The sequence below is a fragment of the Myotis myotis genome, unplaced genomic scaffold (assembly GCF_014108235.1).
Source record: "Myotis myotis isolate mMyoMyo1 unplaced genomic scaffold, mMyoMyo1.p scaffold_m19_p_2, whole genome shotgun sequence".
In the NCBI taxonomy this organism is placed as follows: domain Eukaryota; kingdom Metazoa; phylum Chordata; class Mammalia; order Chiroptera; family Vespertilionidae; genus Myotis; species Myotis myotis.
Window position 1 is genome coordinate 102,883,245 of NW_023416324.1, and position 22,950 is coordinate 102,906,194.

The 22,950-nt window shown below is 41.6% G+C and overlaps 1 protein-coding gene across 4 annotated transcripts in view; it reads left to right on the plus strand.

Annotated features, from left to right (window-relative positions):
- PLS1 (plastin 1) overlaps positions 1-22,950 on the plus strand; it is a 163,290-nt gene that overhangs the window by 114,100 nt on the left and 26,240 nt on the right. For all 4 annotated transcript variants that reach the window (XM_036352524.1, XM_036352525.1, XM_036352526.1 and 1 more), the window contains 3 exons: positions 10,249-10,344; positions 13,248-13,443; positions 19,251-19,329. In XM_036352524.1, the coding sequence (XP_036208417.1) occupies positions 10,249-10,344; positions 13,248-13,443; positions 19,251-19,329 (371 nt within the window). The remainder of the gene's footprint in view (positions 1-10,248; positions 10,345-13,247; positions 13,444-19,250; positions 19,330-22,950) is intronic.

The window sequence follows — 22,950 nt, forward strand, 5'->3', positions numbered from 1 at the left end:
TCTCTTTCTAATTCTTTAAGTTGTATGGTTAAATAGTTTATTAATAATTTTTCTTGTTTTTTGAAGTAGGCCGGTAGTGCTATGAACTTCCCGCTTAGGACTGCTTTTGCTGTGTCCCAGAAATTTGGGGTTGTTGTGTGTTCATTTTCATTTATTTGCAGGAAGTTTTTTATTTCTTTTGTGATCTCATTGGTAACCCATTTATTGTTTAAAACATGCTATTTAGCCTCAATGGGTTTGAATGTTTTTGTGTGTTTTTACTTTAGTTGATTTCTAATTTCATTCCATTGTGATCTGAGAAGATGCTTGATATGATTCAATTTTCTTGAACTTGTAGAGACTTGTTTTGTGTCCTAACATGTGATCTATCTTTGAGAATAATCCATGTGCACCTGAGAAGAATGTATATTCTGCAACTTTGGCATGAAATGTTCTACCCATCTGATCCAGTGTGTCTTTTAGAGTCACTGTTCCCTTGTTAACTTTTTGTCTGGAAGATCTATCCAGTGAAGTCAGTGGGGTGTTAAAGTCCCCTACCATGACTGTATTGTTGTTGATATCTCCCTTAAAGTCCTTTAGAAGTTTTATATATATAAATATGTGTGTATATATATATACATACATATACATACTTAGGTGCTCCTATATCGGGTGTATATATGGTTACCACGGTTATATCTTCTTGTTGGATTGATCCCTTTAGTATTAAGTAGTGACCTTTATTATCTCATCAATGTGATGGCTTTCATTTTGAAGTCTATTTTGTCAGATATGAGTATTGCTACCCCAGGTTTTATTTCATTTCCATTTGCATGGAAACATTTTTTCCATCCCTTCACTCTTATCCTGTGTGAGTCTTTTGTTCTGAGCTAGGTTTCTTGTTGCAGTGCTGGTTTGATGGTGATAAACTTATTAGCCTTTGTTTGTCTGGGAAGCTCTTTATTTCACTGTCTACTTTGAATGATAGCCTTGCTGGATGTTGTAATCTTGGTTTCAGATCCTTGCTGTTCATTACCTTGAATACTTCATGCCATTCTCTTCTGGCTGTACATTGTGGTTTTGTTTTTTTTTTAATAAATACGTTTTTGTTTATTTCATAATGGAAGGCAGAGGGAGAGATAGAAACATCAATGATGTGATAGAATCATAGACCAGCTGCCTCCTGCACTCCCCGCAATGGGGATTGAGCCTGCAACCTGGGCATGTGCCTTGACCAGGAATCAAACCATGACCTCCTGCTTCATAGGTGGATCCTCAACCACTGAGCCATGCTGGCTGGGCTGGTCTGTAGAGTTTCTGATGAGAACTCATATAATAGCTTTATGGGAGCCGCTTTGTAGGTAACAGTTTGCTTTTCTCTTGCTGACTTTAAGATTCTCTCTTTGTCTTTAATTTTTGGCATTTTAATTATGGGTATGGGCTGATTTGGGTTCTTCTTGCTTAGCACTGTTCTTGCTTTGTGCCTCCTAAACTTGTGTGACTTTTTCTTCACCAGGTTAGGTAAGTTTTCTGCCATTATTTCTTCAAACATGTTCTCTATCACTTGCTCTCTCTCTTTCACTTCTGGCACAACTATTATGCAAATATTGTTATGTTCATGTTGTCCCACAGTTCCCTTATACTGTTTTCCTGTTTTTTAATTGTTTTTTTTCTTTTTGGTTCTCTAATTGACTGATTTTTTCTACCCTGTCTTATAACTCACTGATTCCATCCTCAGCTTCTCCTAATCTGCTCTATATTCCCTCCTCTGTGTTCTTTGTTATTGCTATGTCATTCATAGTTTCTATATCTTTTCTCATGCTGTTGAGCATCTTTGACATCATTATTTTGAACACAATGTTTGATAAATTTCTTCTCTCCATTTCATTTAGTTCTTCTTCTGGAGAATTCTCTTGTTCTTTCATTTATGGCTTTTTTGTTTCCCCATTTTGGCTGCCTGTTTGGGTTTGTGTCTGTGTATTAGGTAGATCTGCTATGACTTTTAATCCCTAGTTCAGGACAGTGGTTGGATGCTGTTTGTGACTGGCCCTGAGTACCCTATCAGCAATCCACAGCTTGTGGCTTCCTCTGCTGGGGCTGGGTGACGTTGGAAAGGACCAAGATATGCACCAGCGTCTGCTTTTCCTAGCTCAGGACCCAGAAGGAGATCAGGCAAAGACTCAAAGCCTCCAGAGATGCTCTTCTGACTGCAGTCTGATTGTTATCAGCCTTAATTAGTCTCAGGATATCAACCACAGGGTCGGGGAGAGTTCTTCCAACAGGATGGGGCAACTGCCTTCCTTCCAGGCAAAAAGCACTTAGATAGCAAAGATCTGCAGAAGAAAGTTGTCCTCTGCAGCATGAGGGAATGACTCAGCTCAGGAAAACAGGGTGGGTGCTCTTTGAGCTCCCACCCCAGAGCTCCCAACCCAAACAGCTCTAGTCCACTCTTCTCTCCCTCTGCTGGAGCACAAAGTGAGTGACTGCACATGAAATTTTGTGCATTGGCCCTTTAAGAAGGTGCCTGCATTTTCAGCCGTCTCTGGCTGGCAGAGAGCAACCCTTTGCGTTTCACAGCCAGATGTTCTGTGGGCACCTTACCCAGTTCTGGTGCTTTGGGCTGGGGAGCCCAGCTTGGGGTTTACACCCCAGAGTTCTCAGTGGGAACCCCTCTCACCCCCACCACAGCTGATACATCCCACCGGGTACTTCAGCTGCTATCTATCTAAGCCTGGCCAGTCCTTTCGCATCTCTGCATTTCCTACCATTCTCTGTCAGTGGTTCTCAACCTTGGCTGCACATTAGAATCACCTGGGAATCTTTTTAAAATCCTGATTTCTGGGCCTCATCCTCTGGAAATTCTGTTTCTTTGTTACTAATGTTGTGGCCCCACCCCATAACAAAGAAACAGAATTTCCGGAGGATGAGGCCCAGAAATCAGGATTTTAAAAAGATTCCCAGGTGATTCTAATGTGCAGCCGAGGTTGAGAACCACTGCATCTCCACTTTCTGTCCTTGGTTATCAGGGTTCTCTCCAGCTAGTCGTCAGTTGATTTTTCAGTGTGGTTTTCTGTATTTTAGTTTTGCTTCCAGTTTGGTCCTGGGAGAGTGTCAGTGTAGCTTCCACTTACTCTGTCATCATTTTGAAATTGCTCTCTTTTTTTTAAAAGGAAATTTATTGGTCTTTAACTGGCTCAAATTGCAAATAAAAAATCAGGTAGTGGCTTTAGCATAAGACATGTGATGTGTCTTTGCCAGCTGGCTCTATTGATCTTCAGTGCCCTGGAGAGGAAAGGTCTCAAAGCAAAATCACAATGTCAGTGGTAGGGCCCTGGCTAAAGAAGATTGAATGAGTTCACATGTAATCGTTGGGCCCACAGGGACAGTCTTACATTGGTACTTTAATTCTGCACATGCCTGTGAAAAATATGAAATGGAAGACATACACCTCAAACTCTTTAAGGACACATTTAACATTATAGGCTGGGTGTAATATCTAAAGAGTTGAATTTCTTAAAAGCCTATATTTGTTAACTTCACATACACATCTGTTACCTGGAATGCCTGAACACATCTTTGACTTATTGAAATTAGAACTGAACAAAAAGAAAGAAAACTCTGTGAATCAACTGTCTTTGCTCTGTTCCAAAGAAGAAAAGAGAAATCTGACAGTGGCAGATTTCCCATTGAAATTATGTTACCAAAGTATGTGCTAGAATTCTCCCAGTGGGATCACCACACAAGGTGACACAAGCTTAATACTTGGTCCTTGTACACTGAACATGTTTTCTGCACGATACTCAGGTTTGATTGTTTGATGTTAATTTTAGGAAAATACAGCTACACTCTTCTTCATTATGAACACAGACTGCAAATATGCCTAACAATTCCCATATTGCCAATCTGTAACCTCATGCATACAAATTTAAAAATTAACAGGTGGCAAGCATGAATATTTTCTCAAAGTGTTCCCAAAATGCATTAGCACTATTGATGTTTTTCCTGTGCCTGCTCCAAAGAGATAAAAAACACATGCTTACCACTTGCAGAAAGGGATTTCCAGAGACTAGCATCTTAACCAAAGAGAGGGTTCACTGAAACATAACTACCAGTGGTCTTAATCCAGCATCTAGAAGGGTTCAGGAATCTGGAGAAGCACTGTGTGTAAATTAATCAAGAGTCCAAAGATGAATTTTGAAAGGCATTTGGGGGCCAGAGGAGCTTGGCTAAAGAAACCAAGTTCTCCTTGTCTCAGGACCCCTTGCTATTTATTAACACAAATTGTCCTAAGGCAAGGTAGATATATATATTCTATCTAATAATAGACAAATATGGTAATTGACTGTACCTTCGCTATGCCCCCCATTGGCTAATCAGTGCGATATGCAAATTAACCACCAACGAAGATGGCGGCTAATTTGCATACTGCAGGCAGGGCAGGTCAGCGCCATCCCACCTGCCCCGCCACCATCCAGGCCTGCTATCTGCGACCCGGGGTGGCGGGTGTCCCATGTGTGACCCGACCTGGGGCGGCTGGGTGGGGCAGCAGCGATTGGCTGGCCCACCCAGGCGTCCCATGTGCAACCTGACCCAGGGCAGGGGGGCGGACAGCGTGGCTCCTCTGTCATGCCAGCTTCCTCATCACAGCTCCCTTGGGGGCCTAAGCCTTTAGTCGGACATCCCCTGAGGGCTCCCTGGCTGCAAGCTTAGGCCTGATCTCCTGGGGAGTGGGCCTAAATCGACAGGTGGACATCCCCCAAGGGTTTCTGGACTGCAAATGGGTGCAGGCCGGGCTGAGGAACCCCCACCCCCACCCCCGAGTGCACAAATTTTTGTGCACCAGGCCTCTAGTATATATCCTATCTAATAAAAGACAAAAAGGGCAATTGACCATACCTTCGCTATGCTTCCCATTGGCTAATCAGCGATATATGCAAATTAACCACCAAAAAAGATGGCGGCCGGCAGCCACGCAGCTGAAGCGAGCAGGAGGCTTGCTGGCTCCAGTGATGGAGGAAGCCAAGGTTCCCTGCCTGCTGCAGCCCGGCTTTAAGCTCCGAAAGCAACAAAGTTTCAGTTATAGAAGCTAAACAAACCCCAGATACCTGCTTTCAGCAGGCTGTGGCCTCAGAGTGGCAGCAAGCAGGAGCCAGCTCTCAGCTCACAACGGCAACAAAGTTTCAATTATAGAAGGTAAATAAATCACAGAATAAAAAAAATAAAAGTAAAAAAAGGAGAGGCTGGGAGCTTCAGTCACCGGCCAGCCTGAAAATGGCCCTCAGCCCCTCACCCAGACTGGCCAGGCACCTCAGTGGGGACCCCCACCCTAAAGGGGGTGTGACCAGCCTGAAAATGGCCCTCAGCCCCTCACCCAGGCTGGCCAGGCACCCAAGCAGAACCCCCAGCCTGATCCAGGACACCCTTCAGGGCAAACCAGCCGGCCCCCACCCATGCACCAGGCCTCTATCCTACATAGTAAAAGGGTAATATGCAAACTGACCCTAACAGCAGAAAGACTGGGAATGACTGGTCACTATGACACACACTGACCACCAGGGGGAAGACGCTCAATGCAGGAGCTGCCCTCTGGTGGTCAATGCGCTCCCACATGGGGGAGCTCTGCTCATCCACAAGCCAGGCTGACGGCTGCCAGTACAGCGGTGGTGGTGGGAGCTTCTGCCTCCTCAGCAGCACTGAGGATGTCAGACTGCAGCTTAGGTCTGCTCCCCGCTGGCAAGTGGACATCCCCCGAGGGGTCCCAGACTGGGAGAGGGAACAGGCCGGGCTGAGGGACCCCACCCCGACCCCCCGAGTGCACAAATTTTTGTGCACCAGGCCTCTAGTGTGTGTATGTGTGTATATGTGTGTGTTTACATATATATATGTATCTCCTATCTAATAAAAGAGAAACATGGTAATTAGCATACGACCGCTACCCTTCCCATTGGCTAATCAGGGCAATATGCAAATTAACTGCCAGCCAAGATGGCGGCCGGCAGCCTGGCAGCTTGAAACTAACATGAGGCTTGCTTGCTTCAGTGACGGAGGAAACCAACATTCCCCGCCTGCTGCTGCCGGCCTCTGAGCTGCAACTCTAGGCAACTATGTTACAAATATAGAAGCTAAACAAAACCCCAGAAACCTGCTTTAGTCCGCCGGGCTTCAGCCAGCAGGATCACAACATTGTTTCAAATACAGAAGGTAAACAAAGGCCAGAAACCTGCTTTCAGCAGCAGAGGCCTCAGAGCTGGAGCCAAGCCTCAAAGCTAAAGCTGGCCCAGAATAAAAAAAAGAAAAAAGAAAAAAAGGAGCGGTTGGGAGCTTCAGTCACCTGCCAGCCTGAAAACAGCCCTCAGCCCCTCACCCAGACTGGCCAGGCACCCCAGTGGGGACCCCCATCCTGAAGGGTGTGTGACCAGCTGCAAACAGCCATCATCCCCTCATCCAGGCTGGCCAGGCACCCCAGTGGGGACCCCCACCCTGATCCAGGACACCCTTCAGGGCAAACCAGCCGGCACCCACCCGTGCACCAGGCCTCTATCCTATATAGTAAAAGGGTAATATGCCTCCCAGCACAGGGATCAGCGGAGCTGAGAGGCCTCCCGGCACCAGGATCAGTGTGACAGGGGGCAGCGCCCAAACTCCCTGATCGCCCTGCGGCTCTGTGTGTGACGGGGGAGGGGCCACAACCTTCCTATCCGCCCAGCTCTGTTCGTAACGGGAAGGCGCCCCAACCCCCTGATCAGCCCTGCTCTGTGCCTGATAGGGGGGAGCTCCCCAACCCCTTGATCGCCCTGCAGCTCTGTGTGTGACAGGGGTCAGCGCCCCAACCCCCTGATCGGCCCTGCTCTGTGTGTTACTGGGTAGAACCATAACCTCCCCATCGGCCCTGCCCTGAGTGTGAGAGTGGCGGTGCCCCAACCCCCTGATCGGCCCTGCTCTGTGGGTGATAGAGGGCGGCGCCCCAACCCCCACCCCACGGGCCCTGCTCTGTGTGTGATGGGGTAGAGCCATAACCTCCCCATCGGCCCTGCCCTGAGTGTGACAGTGGCGGTGCCCCAACCCCCTGATCGGCCCTGCTCTGTGAGTGACGGGGGGAGCTCCCCAACCCCCTGATGGGCCCTGCTCTGTGCGTGACAGGGGGTGGCGCCACAACCTCCCCATCAACCCTGCCTTGAGTGTGACAGGGGGCAGTGCCCCACCCCCCAATCGGCCCTACCCTGAGCGTGACTGAGGGTGGCATCGCAACCTCCTAATCTGCCCTGCTCTGAGCCTGGCCAGGGGCTGCACCTAGGGATTGGGCCTGCCCTCTGCCACCCGGGAGCAGGCCTAAGCCAGCAGGTCGTTATCTCCCGAGGGGTCCCAGACTTCGAGAGGGCACAGGCCGGGCTGAGGGACCCCCCTCCCCCCGAGTGCACAAATTTTTGTGCACCGGGCCTCTAGTATATATATAATCTCAAAGGGTAGGGTTAGGTATACAGAATCATTGTCAGATTGGTGAAACTGCCTACGGTTTTTCAGGTGTTTGGCCAGTAGGAGGCAATAACAAGTAGATTGAAATGCCCTGAGCTGTCTGGCAACAAGCAATCATTTAATGCATCCTTTTCAGGTTTGGGGAAATGCCCTCAGCCATTTCCAGATGATTCAGCCCTGCTGACATGCTGGAATTGGCTTCTGGCACATAACTGGTGTTGAGTCCTCATAGTCTAAAGTTATATTACAAGTATATGTTGGCCTTTTATTTTAAACTATTTTATAGTTAATTAAAAGCAATCAGGAGCTCTGGAACCTTACTTGCAGGAACCAGAGTACAGAACATAGTTTCAAGTTGGACAGACTGCTAGCAGACAGTTATTTCTCAAGAATCTTCTACACAAAAGTTGTACTCCATACTAGGCATATATTCTCTCACCAGGACACAAGGGCAATGGGACCATGGCACCAATGAGGACACACCCAGAATGAGTAACTTGGTATTTTTCAGTTTCTAAATTAAGGCAAAATCAAATTTTCCATGTACAAGTTTGCACCAATTTTCTAAGTTAATCAGCAGGTAATTAATGCAGATTAACAGATAAATTACTGTCACTTTAACTATATGCAACAACCATGCCAATAAGTTTTCTTCAATATTTTGTATAATAATGGTTAAAAATACAATTTAACTATCATGTTCACAATTGTTATTTTCAAGGTAGTAGAATGAATACATTTTTAAGTGATATGAAATTAAGGCTTTTTAATAAACCTGAAGAAGTAGTCTTTCCTCCCATTCCCCACCCAGCTTGCCTCTTAAACAGTTTAAAGAAGACTGCCCTCAAAACACAAGCTTATGCATTAAATTCAGGACCATGATAAATGTGGGAGATTGTGAAATAAGTTGAGCTTTGCTTCTTGGTGAAGCCACATAAATTTATTTTTTAAGTGAATTTGAGTTTCAGTCTAGTTCCAATTCACACTTTTAGTGACACATAACAGTTTTCAAAATGTTAAAATGTTTTCAGTCAATTGAGCCTTCAATGGAAATGCTTATACGTTACATTTATTAGTAAGGGGAGTTTGGGACTCTGCTTATAAAATGTAGCATCTTTCTCTGATTCTCATGACTAAACTTTGCCTTTTCTTTTTTCTATTCTTTTCTGTCTTCCATCTCTCTGGCTCGAATTTCTGTCATTAAATAAAAAATACTTAGTCAACATTAGCGCATTTTAGCGTTTCCATGTATTTAACATTCCACTGATGGGCTCTTGTTTTAGGCTCTTCTACAGAAAGCTGCCTTTTATCTTCTAAAATCTTATTTATTACCAACCAGCAGAAATGGAACTTTCTCATCTTCTTTAACTCTTAAAATCTACCCCACCCCCACTACTACCACCACCAAGTCAGCTTTGGATGCAAAGAATTCCTTTCTGTGCTAGGGAGGCCACCACCCACTGGGAAGTGCTAGTGTAAAAGCAGCGGTCTCACAGTCCCCGCCCTCCAGTTCAGGCTGCCTGCTGTGTTCCCCACACACTCTTCATCCCTGCACTGTAGGGTCAGCGCCCACACTCCTGTACCACTACTGCTCGCCAAGGTTACTTTGTGTAGGGCAAAAATTCTGAGCAGGCGTACTTACTGCCTCCCGGAATCCCAAAGTTTTTACAAAAGGATTACAAAGAATCTGCCAGTGAGCCAGCCCTCCACAGTGCCAGCCTGGCCAGAGGGTGCTGGGCCCCTGTCCTGGAGGCTGCAGCCCCGCTGATCCACAGCAGCTGGAGGAGGAGCACTGGGGCTCCCCAGGAGAGTTCCACCATCCTCCTGGCTGCAGGGGGCTCTTCTCTTTTAAAATTCAGTTAATCAGGTACATATTAAACCCCTCCTGTGGAACATGATGCCAGGCAGGGGGTGTTGCAAAGACCTAACTCTTGAAGCTTACTCAATTACACAGGGAGAGAAACATCTAGTAGATGGATATTTCCGTGATCTAGATACTGCTGTATAACAAGCACTCAAAATTTAATAACTTAAATAACAACCTGTTGTTTCTCAGGATTCTGTGGGTTATTGCAGCTTGGTTGGGTGATTCTGCTTCAGATGGTTCTGGTTGGGATCACTAACTACATTCAGCTGAGAGTTGGGCTGGCCCAAATTGGGGCAAGGGCATCAATCACATGTCTAGTGAATCATTGCTTTTCCGAGAGGCCTATTCACCTATCTAGCTTGGCTGTCAGTCTTTGGACTTGTTATGTGGAAGCTGAGTTCAAGAAGACCCATGCAGAAGTTCTTCAGGCTGTGCTTGGAGCCCCAGCACACCACTTTAACTGCATTCTATTGGTCAAAGCAAGTCACAAGTACAGACTAAGTAAAAAAGGAGTGCAAATAGATTCTGCCTTTTAATGGGAGGAGCTATATGTATTCACAGGGAAGAATTATGATAGCCATCTTTGGATATGACTTCACTGGATAATTTATTACAATGTGGTCAAATTCTAAGAGAATCTAGGGAAGTCTTCCAAAAGGTAATACTTAACCCTGATCTTAATTGATGCTGATGCTTGGTGGTGTAAACAAATGAAAAAGGTGGGGAAGGGTATTCCAGTGTAGGGAACATTGTTGCTGGAAGCTCTGAAGTGAAAAATAGCAGTGATTGAGGAACATATAAATAATAATAAAGTTAATAGTTATTATTCCATTCTTTGAGATGAGGACTATTTTTTCAGTTTGAGCACTTTTTCCCTAAATCAAAAGATGATTTTATTCATTTTAAAAATTTCATTTCTTTCCTTGAAGGATTCAAGAGCCTATTTTCATCTGCTTAATCAGATTGCACCTAAAGGTGACAGGGATGATGGACCTGCCATTGCCATTGATCTTTCTGGATTTAATGTGAGTAGTTTTTAATTTTTAAAATTTTGGTTAAATAAGCTTAAGATAAAATTTACCATTTTAAGTGATTTTAAGTGTACAATTCAGTGATATTAAGTCTGTTCCCATTGTGTGCAACCATCAACACTAATCATATCTACAACTTTTTCATCAACCCATAGTGAAATCTGTACCCAATAATAACTTCCCATTTTCCTCACCCCAAGTCCCTGAATTTGATGAGTGAGGATAGTCAAATTTAGAATACAGTTCTCAATAGGCAACATTCCCTGTGGAGTCCTCAGCCCTACATTAAAGCTTGATCTTCACAAGTTTTTCATGCCATAAGCTCCAAATCTACATGCTAAGTCATCTGGTTGTCATAAAGAAAAGGAATTGCAGAATTCCAACCTTGAGTATGTGTGGAATCAATCCTACATCTACTTTCCCTGGTGCAACACAACTGGAACTCACAGAGTGTTTTTGTGAATATCACTGTGCACTAGGAAAGGTAGCAACAAGCCATTATGAGATTACTAAGCAATTAATTGATTATCAGTTCTACCACCTTATATTTGGAAATACACAAAATAAAAAATGACAGTTCCTAGTATTTGTGGTATAGGAAGGGCTGATACAGGCCCTGATCCATCTAACACAATTCCTAGGCAGCCCATTCTTTTAACATAAGTTGTAAATACCAGGGATGGTTCTAGCTAAACATTAAAATTAGGTCAGACTATAGTTTGTATGAAAATCTATTAAGTACTTAAAGTATAATATCCACAATATTTATTTTTAAAGGCAATATAAGTCATTACTTAATTATATTAAACATTATTATAATGACACATCTAAGAAACTTAGTATTATAAAACTATTAGAGGCCCAGTGCACAAACTTTGTGCACTGGTTGGGTCCCTAGCAGTTGGCAGTGGCTGGCTGGGGCCTCCCTCCTTTCCCCTGACTGGCCCCACCCCCTGGTCAAACTCCTAGAAAAACTCCCAGTCGAGGGGACAATTTGCATACTACGCTTTTATTATGTAGGATGCAAATTAGCAAATTAGTCTGAGTCAAAATATTAGGAACTTAGAAAAGCATGTAAAATTTCAAACATATTCATAAGTGAACAGACTTAGTGTACTGAACTATCTATCTTGTGTCCATCCCCAAAGTTCAACAACTATCAGCTCATGGGCAATCTTTTGTCACTTTTACCACCTGCCTATTTCCTTCCTCTACCATATTATTTTGAAGCAAATCCTAGACATCATGTCTTTTCTTTTATTTATTTATTTGTTTATTTATTTATATGTTAATCCTCCCCTGATTGTTTATTTATATGTTAATCCTCCCATTGATTTTTTTAGAGAGGGGAAGGCAGGGAAGTGAGGGAGACACTGATGTGAGAGAGACACATCGATTGGTTGCCTCTCGCATGTGTCCTCCCCGGGTCAGGTATTGAACCTGCAATTGAGGTATGTCCCCTTGACTGGGAATCAAACCTGTGACTCTTTGGTCCTTGGGCTGACACTCTAACCACTGAGCAAACCAGCAAGGGTAGATGTCATATCTTTTCATTGATAAATATTTCAATGTGTATTTCTAAAATATAAAGACACTTTGATATGTCTCCAAGGGAAAGGGAAACAAAGGAAAAAAAATAAATGGGTTGGCATCAGACTAAAAGTTTTCTTCACTAAAAAGGAAACCATCAACAAAATGAAAAGAGAGCCACTGTGTGGGAGAACATATTCACCAATGATTCATTAGATAAGGGTTTAATCTCCAAAATATCTAACGAATCTATACAACTCAACACAAGGAAGACATACAATCCTATTAAAAAATGGGCAATGGGCCCTAGCCAGTTTGGCTCAGTGGAGAGAGCATCGACTTGCAGACTGAAGGATCCTGGGTTCGATTCTGATTAAGGGCACATACCCGGGTTGCAGGCTCTATCCCCAGTAGGGGGTGTGCAGGAAGCAGACATTCAATGATTTTCTCTCATCATTGATGTTGCTCTCTCTCTCTCTCCCACTTCCTTCCTCTCTGAAATCAATAAAAATATATATTTTTAAAAATGGGCAATGGACCTGAATAGACACTTCCCTAGAGTGGACATACAGATGGCCAATAGACATGAAAAAATGTTCAAGGCCATTAGAGAAACTCAAATTAACACCAAAACGAGGTATCACCTCACACCTGCCAGATTGATTATCATCAGAGAAACAGCAAACAGCAAGTGCTGGTGAGGACGTGGAGAAAAGGGAACCCTACTTCGCTGCTGTTGGGAAAGCAGACTAGTACAACTACTGTGGAAAACAGTATAGAGTTTCTTCAAAAAATTAAAAATGGAACTGCCTTTTGACCCAGCAGTCCCACTTCTGGGTATTTATCCTAAGAATCTCAAAACACCAATTGAAAAGATTATATGACCCCTATGTTCGTAGCAGCTTTATTTACAACTAGAGGCCCAGTGCATGGATTCATACACTGGTGGGGTTCCTCACCCTGGCCTGCGGGGATTGGGCTGAAACCAGCTCTCCAACATCCCCTGAGGGGTCCCAGATTGCGAGAGGGTGGTTCTCAGGTGATGCACCCCGGAATCGGGCTCCCTCCTTTCTGGTTCCAGGTGCGTCACCCGAGAATCGCAGCTGCCAAGTAACCGAAGATCAGAAGCTCCTGCGTTGAGCGTCTGTCCCCTGGTGGTCATTGCGTGTCATAGCTACCAGTCGGACGGTCAAATGGTTGGATGGTTGCTTAGGCTTTACATATATATATATATATATATATATATATATATATATATATATATATGATTTCCAGAAAAGTAACTGTTTATAAATATGTATAACAATAAAAGGTTATGCCAATTAAAAGTTTAATCTTGACCATTTTTATTTTATTTTATTGTTTAGGAGAAAAATGACCTGAAGCGTGCTGGATTCATGCTTCAAGAAGCAGATAAACTGGGCTGCAGACAGTTTGTTACTCCTGCAGATGTGGTTTCAGGCAATCCTAAACTTAATTTAGCTTTTGTAGCTAATCTGTTTAACACATACCCATGCCTACACAAGCCTGATAATAATGACATCGATATGAATTTATTGGAAGGTATGTTCTTTCTGCCTTTAATGGATTCACAGTATGTATCTTCCTGTGATATTGACCTACTTTACTCTCAGAGGTAGGAGAGGGTGGTGGGAGGCATAGTTTACTGTATGTAGGCATGTGTATCCATTAAAAAGTTAAAATTAAAGAAAGTGGTTATGGGTTTTGGTTAAAAGGTGTGGGATAAATCTTACTTGTCTGTCATTTCTCTATAAGATGTTAGTGAAAACTATCACATATTAAAAATATTTTCTTAAATGACCACATAACATAACTCCACCGCGAATATGGACATTGAATTATCTATTGGAAAAAATAATTATTTGTAGCTTGTTTTCTCCTTTGAAAGCTACAGTTTGATTCCAGTTTTGTTCTCTTTTTAATGTTTTTACTGCACATGAAAAAATTTACAATGTTCATTACTTGTCTTGTGTGTGGGCTATTGTTATCTGTCTCATAATTTATATTACTTTCCTGTTTTGCTTCATGAAATGCAGATTTGACCCCTCCTAATGTAGGTACTGTATTTAGTACTTTCCTATATTCTCTATATTCATTCTGAATGTTCTTTTTATTAATACCATTTATTCTTTCTGTCTGGGTTGATATTTATTTTTTGCATTGTTCATGCTGTGTTTTTTTCCGTCTTAATATGCCTAAAGAATGAATGATAATAAGCAAGGAACACAAATGAAGCTTAATTTGAATAGCAGAGCAAGGGTTGGTTATGTAAATTCTTCACCTAATTTGCCCTCTGTAATAATGGGAGTGTAGTTGTAAGCACATTAGAAGTCAGTATTAACAATTGGATTTCATGATTTGATGCAAAGCCTTTATCTCTCTCCTGTAAATAAACAAACATCTTTTATCACAAGTAATTTTTGAAAGGATCTATTTAGGTTCTGTAACATTATTTTGTATTATTTAACTGTGTTTCATTTACTGAATGTCATTGAAGCTTATAATATATGAATCGTCATAATGACAAATACATTCTCAATATCTAGTTCTTTCTCCTCTTCTGTTTCCCAGCCTCTCTTCTTTTCTTCTCCCATTTTCACCCTCTCACTCATGCATACCAAAACCCACTTTAGTACCAGCTAAAAGTAAAAAAGTGGTGGCAGTTGTCTGAAGTAAGGGCCAATCCTAAAATATTCTCACTAGTTGCCCTGTTTTGGAGAAGGTAGTGCTCAAGTAGGGATTCTTGGTGGAGAGAATTTGACGATTCAGTGTTCATTCACTCACATCACCCATGTTACTTCCTTCTCCCTTCCTGAGACAGAATAAGAAATTAGTTTCATGATCTTTTTCTCTGACTGCCACAGCCAGAGTTCTGATGTCTTTGTCACTTTATAATTATAGTTGTTTTAGTTAGTGGGAGAAGTTTTAGAGTTAACAAGTATGTTCTTTGAAGAATATGATTAATTCAATTCACTCTTCCTGAGGCCTAGTGAGATAAAATGACTGCCTCCTCCACTTACATCACTAAGAGGGAAGAGAGATTAAATATAGACTTCAACAGAGAAATATACAATCAGAAATTAGAATTTTAAAAAATTAAATAAAAAGGAAGACTGCTAAGTTTTTATGAGTCTGGAAAAATTTCAAAATTCCTTTGTGTCTTACATTAGAAGGCATTGTTTAGAGTGGCATATTAAAAATGATCTGCTTTTTATAGTCACCAAATTCTTGCTGGATATCTTGTCCAACTTGCTTTTCTCCTATTTGTAACGTTTGAATTCTTTTGCTAGTGTTCAGCATGCTTTTGGAATTTTTCAGTGTGGATCAGATTGCTAAATATTTCCATAGTATCCTATATAATAAAAGGCTAATATGCAAATCAACCGAACAGCAGAATGACTGGTCACTATGATGCGCACTGACCACCAGGGGGCAGACGCTCAATGCAGGAGCTGCCCCCTGGTGGTCAGTGCACTCCCACAGGGGGAGTGCCACTCAGCCAGAAGCCTGGCTCACTGCTGCATGTCTCTCCTGCCTCCGTCGCAGTGCTAAGGATGTCCAACTGACAGCTGCCCTTTGGGGAGTGGGCCTAAGCCATCAGTCAGACATCCATCAAGGGCTCCTGGACTGCAAGAGGGTGCAGGCCTGGCTGAGGGACCCCCCCCCCCCCCCGAGCGCACAAATCTCATGCACCAGGCCTCTAGTTTACTATATAAGAAGATACCATGGGAAATATTTATCAATCATCTTTATTTAGAGCATATGTATGTACATCTGCCAAAATGTATTTGACTTTACTGACATTGGAATTTTTTCTCTGTAAATTTGTGTTTATAGATCCTTATGAAGTTTGAAGCTTGACCTTATCACATCCCATATTCATATATTAGCATGTCCTCATTGGCAAAGAATTTTATCTATATAGAATAAAGAAAATTAAAAGGCCAACTAAATAATAAACCTTCATATTAAATTGAGCCAAATACATAGGCTGTGTATAGAGAGACCATGTCAGAACTCATTTGTGGTGATAGAAAATACCTAGGCCACGGAATTATACTTTGTTCAATCATGGTTCCACCATTAAACATCTGAGTGATCTCTGTGAGCCTTAGTTTTCTCACATATAAAACAAGACCAGTAATACTTATTGTGAAGAATCACAGAGTGAATTAAAAATTACCTTTCATGAAAGAATTTAGCAAACAGTATGTGCTCAATAATGGTCAGGCACAGAGAGGAAGAAACCACTTATACAGCACTTACCACATTTGTGAGTGTTAAATATGTCAATTCCTTTTATTTCCTCTTACTAGCCTATTTTTAATATATTTGTTATTTTTCGTGAAACTTCAATTGCAGGTGTTAGTTTGACTATGAAAATGAAAAGAATGTTTTATCTTTCTATCAGCAATTAAGGTTTTACTTCTGAGATTGCTTTAGTCATCTACAATCTAGAATACATATGTTTTTGTAATGCTTTACTATGGCTCTTGCACAAATGAATAGTACTGCTGGCTTTGAGCATTTATTTACCAAGACAACTTGAAATGATATTAGATAAATAAGTGCTCTCTTAAAAATCTATTTTACTTTCCAGATATCAAAAATTAATAATGATATAAGAGAATATTAGTTGAGAATAATAGGAAGAAATGTGAACCTCTGAAACTTACACTTTCAGTCAAGATACAAGCTTAGTGACTTTTTAAATAGAATACACTAAATTATCAGGTTCAGCAGAATTTAGATATTATTCTAATTAAAAATTAAACAATTGTTACACTACTAATGTTTGTTATTTTAAAACATAACTTGGATTTTCAGAGGTAGAAATAGTGTAAAAATTCTCTAATTACTAAAAAAAATATTTATATGTAGATAAAAACAGATTGTAATAGAGAAAAAACTAAAAGGTAAACCCAAGTCACATGCATCAAGCTATTGATTATATGTTTGTATTTATGTTACTTTGGGAAAAATTCCGATATTTAATTTGCACCTGTTTAATAACCCCTATAAAATAAGGTAATCATAGTTTCTAGACATTTTTAGGTTAACTTGATTCTTTTTAAAAAGGTTCTCATATAGGTTATTATAAAGTTGTAGTGGCAGATACAACAGAATAATCAGCCACCTTTTATGCATACAAGAGGGGGCAAAATTTTAAAAATATATATATTTTTTATTGATTTTTTACAAAGAGGAAGGGAGAGGGATAGAGAGTTAGAACCATCGATCAGCTGCCTCCTGCACACTCCCTACTGGGGATGTGCCAGCAACCAAGGTACATGCCCTTGACTGGAATCGAACCTAGGATCCTTGAGTCCGCAGGCTGACACTCTATCCACTGAGCCAAACCAGTTAGGGCAAGAGGGGGCAAAATTTAGACAACAAATAATATGGTTATATAATTTAACAGAACAAGAATTCAAACAGACTCTGGGAAAGCTGTTAGGTAATGGCATTGAAAACCACATGAAAGTACGGTGGGAAGATTATTTTCTGAACAGTTGGCCCCAAAAAACAGAATGCTTTAGATTTTACAAGGTTTTGGTTTCTCCTCTGGGTATGCAGGTTTTTATTGTCTGTGTGACTTAATCTGAAGATGACTGCAGGGCTGGCTCTATAGAAATGGGTTCCTGGAGCTCATTCAGATGGTTGTAGATTTATAGGCCAAATTGTCCTGGGAAGCTCACATGAGACAAAGTCTAGAGAGTGGCTTGAACTTGCCTCTGGTATAGAAGTGATGCAAGGCGTACTATAAATGTTTCATTTTTCAGGAGTCTGGTAGTGAGATATAGGCTAGTCCCGTGGTCGGCAAACTGCGGCTTGCGAGCCACATGCGGCTCTTTGGCCCCTTGAGTGTGGCTCTTCCTAAGCCTTCAGAGTACCCTAATTAAGTTAATAACAATGTACCTACCTATGTAGTTTAAGTTTAAAAAATTGGGCTCTCAAAAGAAATTTCAGTTGTTGTACTGTTGATATTTGGCTCTGTTGACTAATGAGTTTGCCGACCACTGGGCTATCTATTCCATTGTCTCCCTAACTTTGCTGAAAGACAAACAAAAATTTTCTAGTCACTGAGGACCATTGTCATTAAGGTGATGACTAAAAGGCAAAAATGACCAGGAGGGCACACTTCTCTCTCTGCTCCCTTTGTGTCACAGGATTTCCCACGTTTTCCTTATCTATAATAATAAAAGCATAATTTGCTAATTAGACTGAGCAACGACACTATGACACCCACTTGCGCCAGGCCAGCCAAGGCAGGTGCAATGCGATTGGTCAGAGGCCCGGCCATCGCCCCATGATCACCTTGCAGAGGGAGGCCCAGGCTACCAGCCGGCAGGGTGATCGATTGGGGGGCTCCACGATCGCCCCAAAGAGGGAGGCCCAGGCCACCGACAGGTGGGCTGTGGCAGGTGGGTGGGGCCTCCCTCTGCAAGGGAAGCCTGGGTCCCGGCTGCTGGTGGCGGGAGGGAAGCCCAGGTCCCTGGTGCCAGAGGGAAGCCAGTGCCTGCAGCCAGGGGAAGGAAGGCCTACTCTTGCATGAATTTCGTGCATCTGGCCTCTAGTAAATGATATAAACACTGCTGTGAAGGGAATGTTCAGGTAATTTAGGTAATCACAGGTTAAATAATAATGCCTGCAGGAGTTTCTTCTCAAGGTGATCTTTGAGGTCTAGGGACTTACTATGATGAAATGTGTCTTTCTCTTAGCACTCTGTGTGGGGCTGTGTCCCTTATGTATTTTTAATAGGAACAATCTAAACTCAAGAAGCCTGTAAAGCAGTTACATCCCCCTCATTGCTTGTTTTTATGACCTGTAATCACATCTCCTTCATTGCTATCTGGTATAATTACAATGTAGGTTTGTGTGCCCAGCAACTTTTCTGTGTAAAACCCTATTTGTACAAATTTAGTAATACAGCTTTGGAAACAGTACAACTTTTTGTTTCTGTTTAATGTGCTGATATTACCCTGGCTGCTAAAAGATTTTCTTTTCTTAATTTTAGCCAATCATGTTGCATGTAATTCTAACTATGGATATCACCACACATCTGTAGTTTATTTATTACTTTTCTGGACAGAGAAACCCATGGCTCAGTAGTTCACAGACATCAATAAAAAATACTAGATGGAAAAATTTAGAGCAAATAGAGGCTGTCTAGACAGAGGGAAAAGAGGGATTTTGGCAATAAGATATTTTTTTGCCTAAAATTTTTGAGTGTCATAGGAACCATGGCAAAGTATGTATGGCCAGTTTATATCTGCCTGAAGGGTTTAAAATGTGGTTCTTGATTCCTTTTGTCCTGAATCATCAGTGTGAACTTGTGTCTACTCTAGGAGAGAGCAAGGAAGAAAGGACATTTCGAAACTGGATGAATTCCCTGGGGGTCAACCCTTACATTAATCATTTGTACAGGTAAACATTTTACTGTGTTTCAGCTTTATGGCGAGGGTCCAACTTTTCTAGTTTCAAGCTCTAGGTATGTTTACATGAGAACATTTATAAAAATCACAAGAATTTTAGCCAACATGTAGAGTTTCAGAATGTTGGGAATTGGCAGTGAAATGGATTTTAAAAGAAAAGTATAGTATTTTTTAAAAGATAATATAATATTAGTTGTTAATCCTCACCTGAGGATATTTTTCCATTGATTTTTTAGAGAGAAGGAAAGACAGAGAGAAACATCGGTATGAGAAAAACACATTGATTAGTTGCCTCCTGTGCATGCCCTGACCAGGGCCTGGGCTGGGGAGAAGCCTGCAACCAATGTATGTGCCCTTGATGGGAATTGAACCCAAGACCCTTTGGTCTGTAGGCCGATGCTCTATACACTGAGCCAAACCAGCTAGGGTTTTATATTTACTTTTTAATTAAAATAGAAATACATGCTCATTGTAAAAACAAATAAAATATCATACCTTAAGTTACTAAAATTAAAAATAAAAGTCTTGTCTTACCTACCAAGGTTGCATAGAGTTTGGTATTCATCCCTCCAAACTTTAAAAAAAAATTCATATACAAATATGTATATGCTCAATTAAAAAAAAATTAGGATCATCACAGGATATTTTTCCCATTGATTTTTAGAGAGAGTGGAAGGAAGAGTGGAAGAGAGGGAGGGGGAAGGAAAAAAGAGGGGGGAGAAACATCGATGTGGGAGAAACATCGATATGAGAGAACACACACCCTGACTGGGGCTGGGAATCAAACCTGCAACCCAGATTCGTGCCCTTGACTGGGAATTGAACCAGAGATCTTCAGTGGGCCAGTGCTCTAACCGTTGACCTCACTGTCCATGGCTAGACCTATTATTCTTTCTCTTAATTATATATTATAGACATTCCTTCCAATGTCCATAAAGATCTAGCTGCTCCTCCCTTCCAGTATTTGAGACCTTCACTGCCCTGCTACTATATAAGAGTTCTGGTCTAAATGGCATATCTCTTATCATTTAGCTGAATTTACATAAACACAAGACACTGGGGGGTAGGGGAGGCAGGGGGAAGGTCAAGGGGAAAAAAGGGGAGACATATGTAATACTCTTTGTAATTCTTTAAGCAATAAAACAAAATTTAAAAAAAAGAGTTTATCAAATGTGAGTCTATCACATCAAAGTCATTGCCATAATAAGGCACTACTGGTTTTAGATTTTAAATAATATTTTGAATAAATACCAAGAAGCAGAAATAACTCCATCATAAATCCTCAGCCAGTGATCTTGGTCTTTTTGGCATTAATCTCCAGTTTAGAATCCTATATAATAAAACCCTAATATGCAAATTGACCAAACTGCAAAACGTCTGGTCACTATGACATGCACTGACCACCAGGGGGCAGACACTCAATGCAGGAGCTGCCTCCTGGCAGTCAGTGTGCTCCCACAGTGGGAGTGCCACACAGCCAGAAGCTGGAGGTAACAGGGAGAAAAGATAGGAGAAGTAAACAGTTACTTTCCTTTCAAGACCCTCCCTGGGGTTTGTCTTTATGCCAACCTGTGAGGTCTATTCACTCCTCTGCCAGGGGGATGATCAGTAACAACAAGCTTCCCACCCACAATGCATTCATGTAACATGCTCTACCATTTATGGTGACAACACACAGAAGGTACCCAACTTGGATGAACACCGGCATGACAAGTGGCTGCACCTAGCCAATGACTCAAGTGTGACAAGGTGATTCTCTATGGCAGTGATGGCGAACCTTTTGAGCTCGGCGTGTCAGCATTTTGAAAAAACCTAACTTAACTCTGGTGCCGTGTCGCATATAGAAATTTTTTGCTATTTGCAACCATAGTAAAACAAAGATGTATATGTTTTATATTTATTTTATATATTTAAATGCCATTTAACAAAGAAAAATCAACCAAAAAAATGAGTTCGCGTGTCACCTCTGACACGCGTGTCATAGGTTCGCCATCACTGCTCTATGGTCTCTCTCCCTCTGGTCTCCTATAGACTGTCCCCACTATAATTTCTGGTCTGGAGTGGCTTGGAATGAACATCCCTTTGATCTGCTGCTGACAGTGCAGTAGTTCTTCTTGGACAAAACTACATCTTTCCTTAGTGCAGTGGAGCACCTTCTGTTTAATGGGGCACCTGCTGAAAAGCTAACCCCAATATCCACTGTGCTGATAAATTTGTGCCCAGAAATTATACCAAACACCACTAAAATTCTAGCTTGACAGCGGGTAGTAGCAACTACCCATACAGATGTGTTCTCAGCAGTGACTTTAAAGTGGGAAAAACCCACACCATCATGGGCACAGTGTACACCCATATACACACATACACGCACACATTCACATACATATACACACAGATACACACACAAACACTCTGCTGACAAGCAGCTATCCCAGTAAGCCACACCATCCATGCCACTTTGTTCCCAGAATGCATGCATCACCTCCCTTGAAGATAAAGACTGCTTCCTGCTATAAAGGAGAGCTGTGTGTGTTTGTGCAACAGATTTTTCATATATATAAAGGCTGATCAACTAGTTGACAGCAATGGTAATAAAACAGCACTTAAAATTATTTACCAAACCAAATAATTTTTCCCAGACAGTGCAAAATTTTTAAAGTGAGTTATTGGAGAGAGACCAAGGGTGTACACCAAGCATGTCAAACTTGTGGCCGGTGGGCCACATGCCTCAGGTTTCAGTTTCTCTATTTGCAAAACATTAATAATAATAATAATAATAATAATAATAATAATAATAATAATAATACCATACTACATAGAAATAAGAATGACTTCATTTGAAGTTAAAAGGAAAAAGTCATGAAATAAATGAGATTCCAGAAGTTATACAAATAACTTTAATGATTTTTTAATTACAAAAATCTCCATGTGCTTATAGATGTCCTCGTCAGTGCTTAATTACCTTCATAATAGACTCCTTCCATTGCTCAATACAGGGGCAAGCCCCCTTTACTGGTATCGCATGTGTGCTCACAGATGCAAAGTAACTTTAATATGAATCTTAGCTAAAGAACAACTGCCTACTGAGTAGCTATTGTGATTTTCTGTAATTATTTTTAAAAGTTTTAAAAATCATTAATACATAAGCAATATATGGACACCCCTCCCATTGCACAAGTTTCAAGAAATATGTAGACTAAAACAAAACATGACAATCTGTCCCTTATCCTTTCCATAGCTCAGTGAACAGCTATTGAGAGAGAAAAGCCACATTACACATCACAGACCTAGCAAGTTTAACATCAACTGCTGTTTCTTTGTGTCCTTAGCATACAGACTTGATGGCCCTAACCGGTTTGGCTCAGTGGATAGAGCATCAGCCTGCAGGCTGAAGGGTCCCAGGTTCGATTCCGGTCAAGGGCATGTACCTTGGTTGCGGGCACATTCCCAGTAGGGGGTGTGCAGGAGGCAGCTGATCGATGTTTCTCTCTCATCGATGTTTCTAACTCTCTATTTTCTACCTTCCTCTCTGTAGAAAATCAATAAAGTATATTAAAAAAAGAAAAAGAAAACAGAGTTGATGGACATACTTTGAGCATCTCAGGAGAATAAT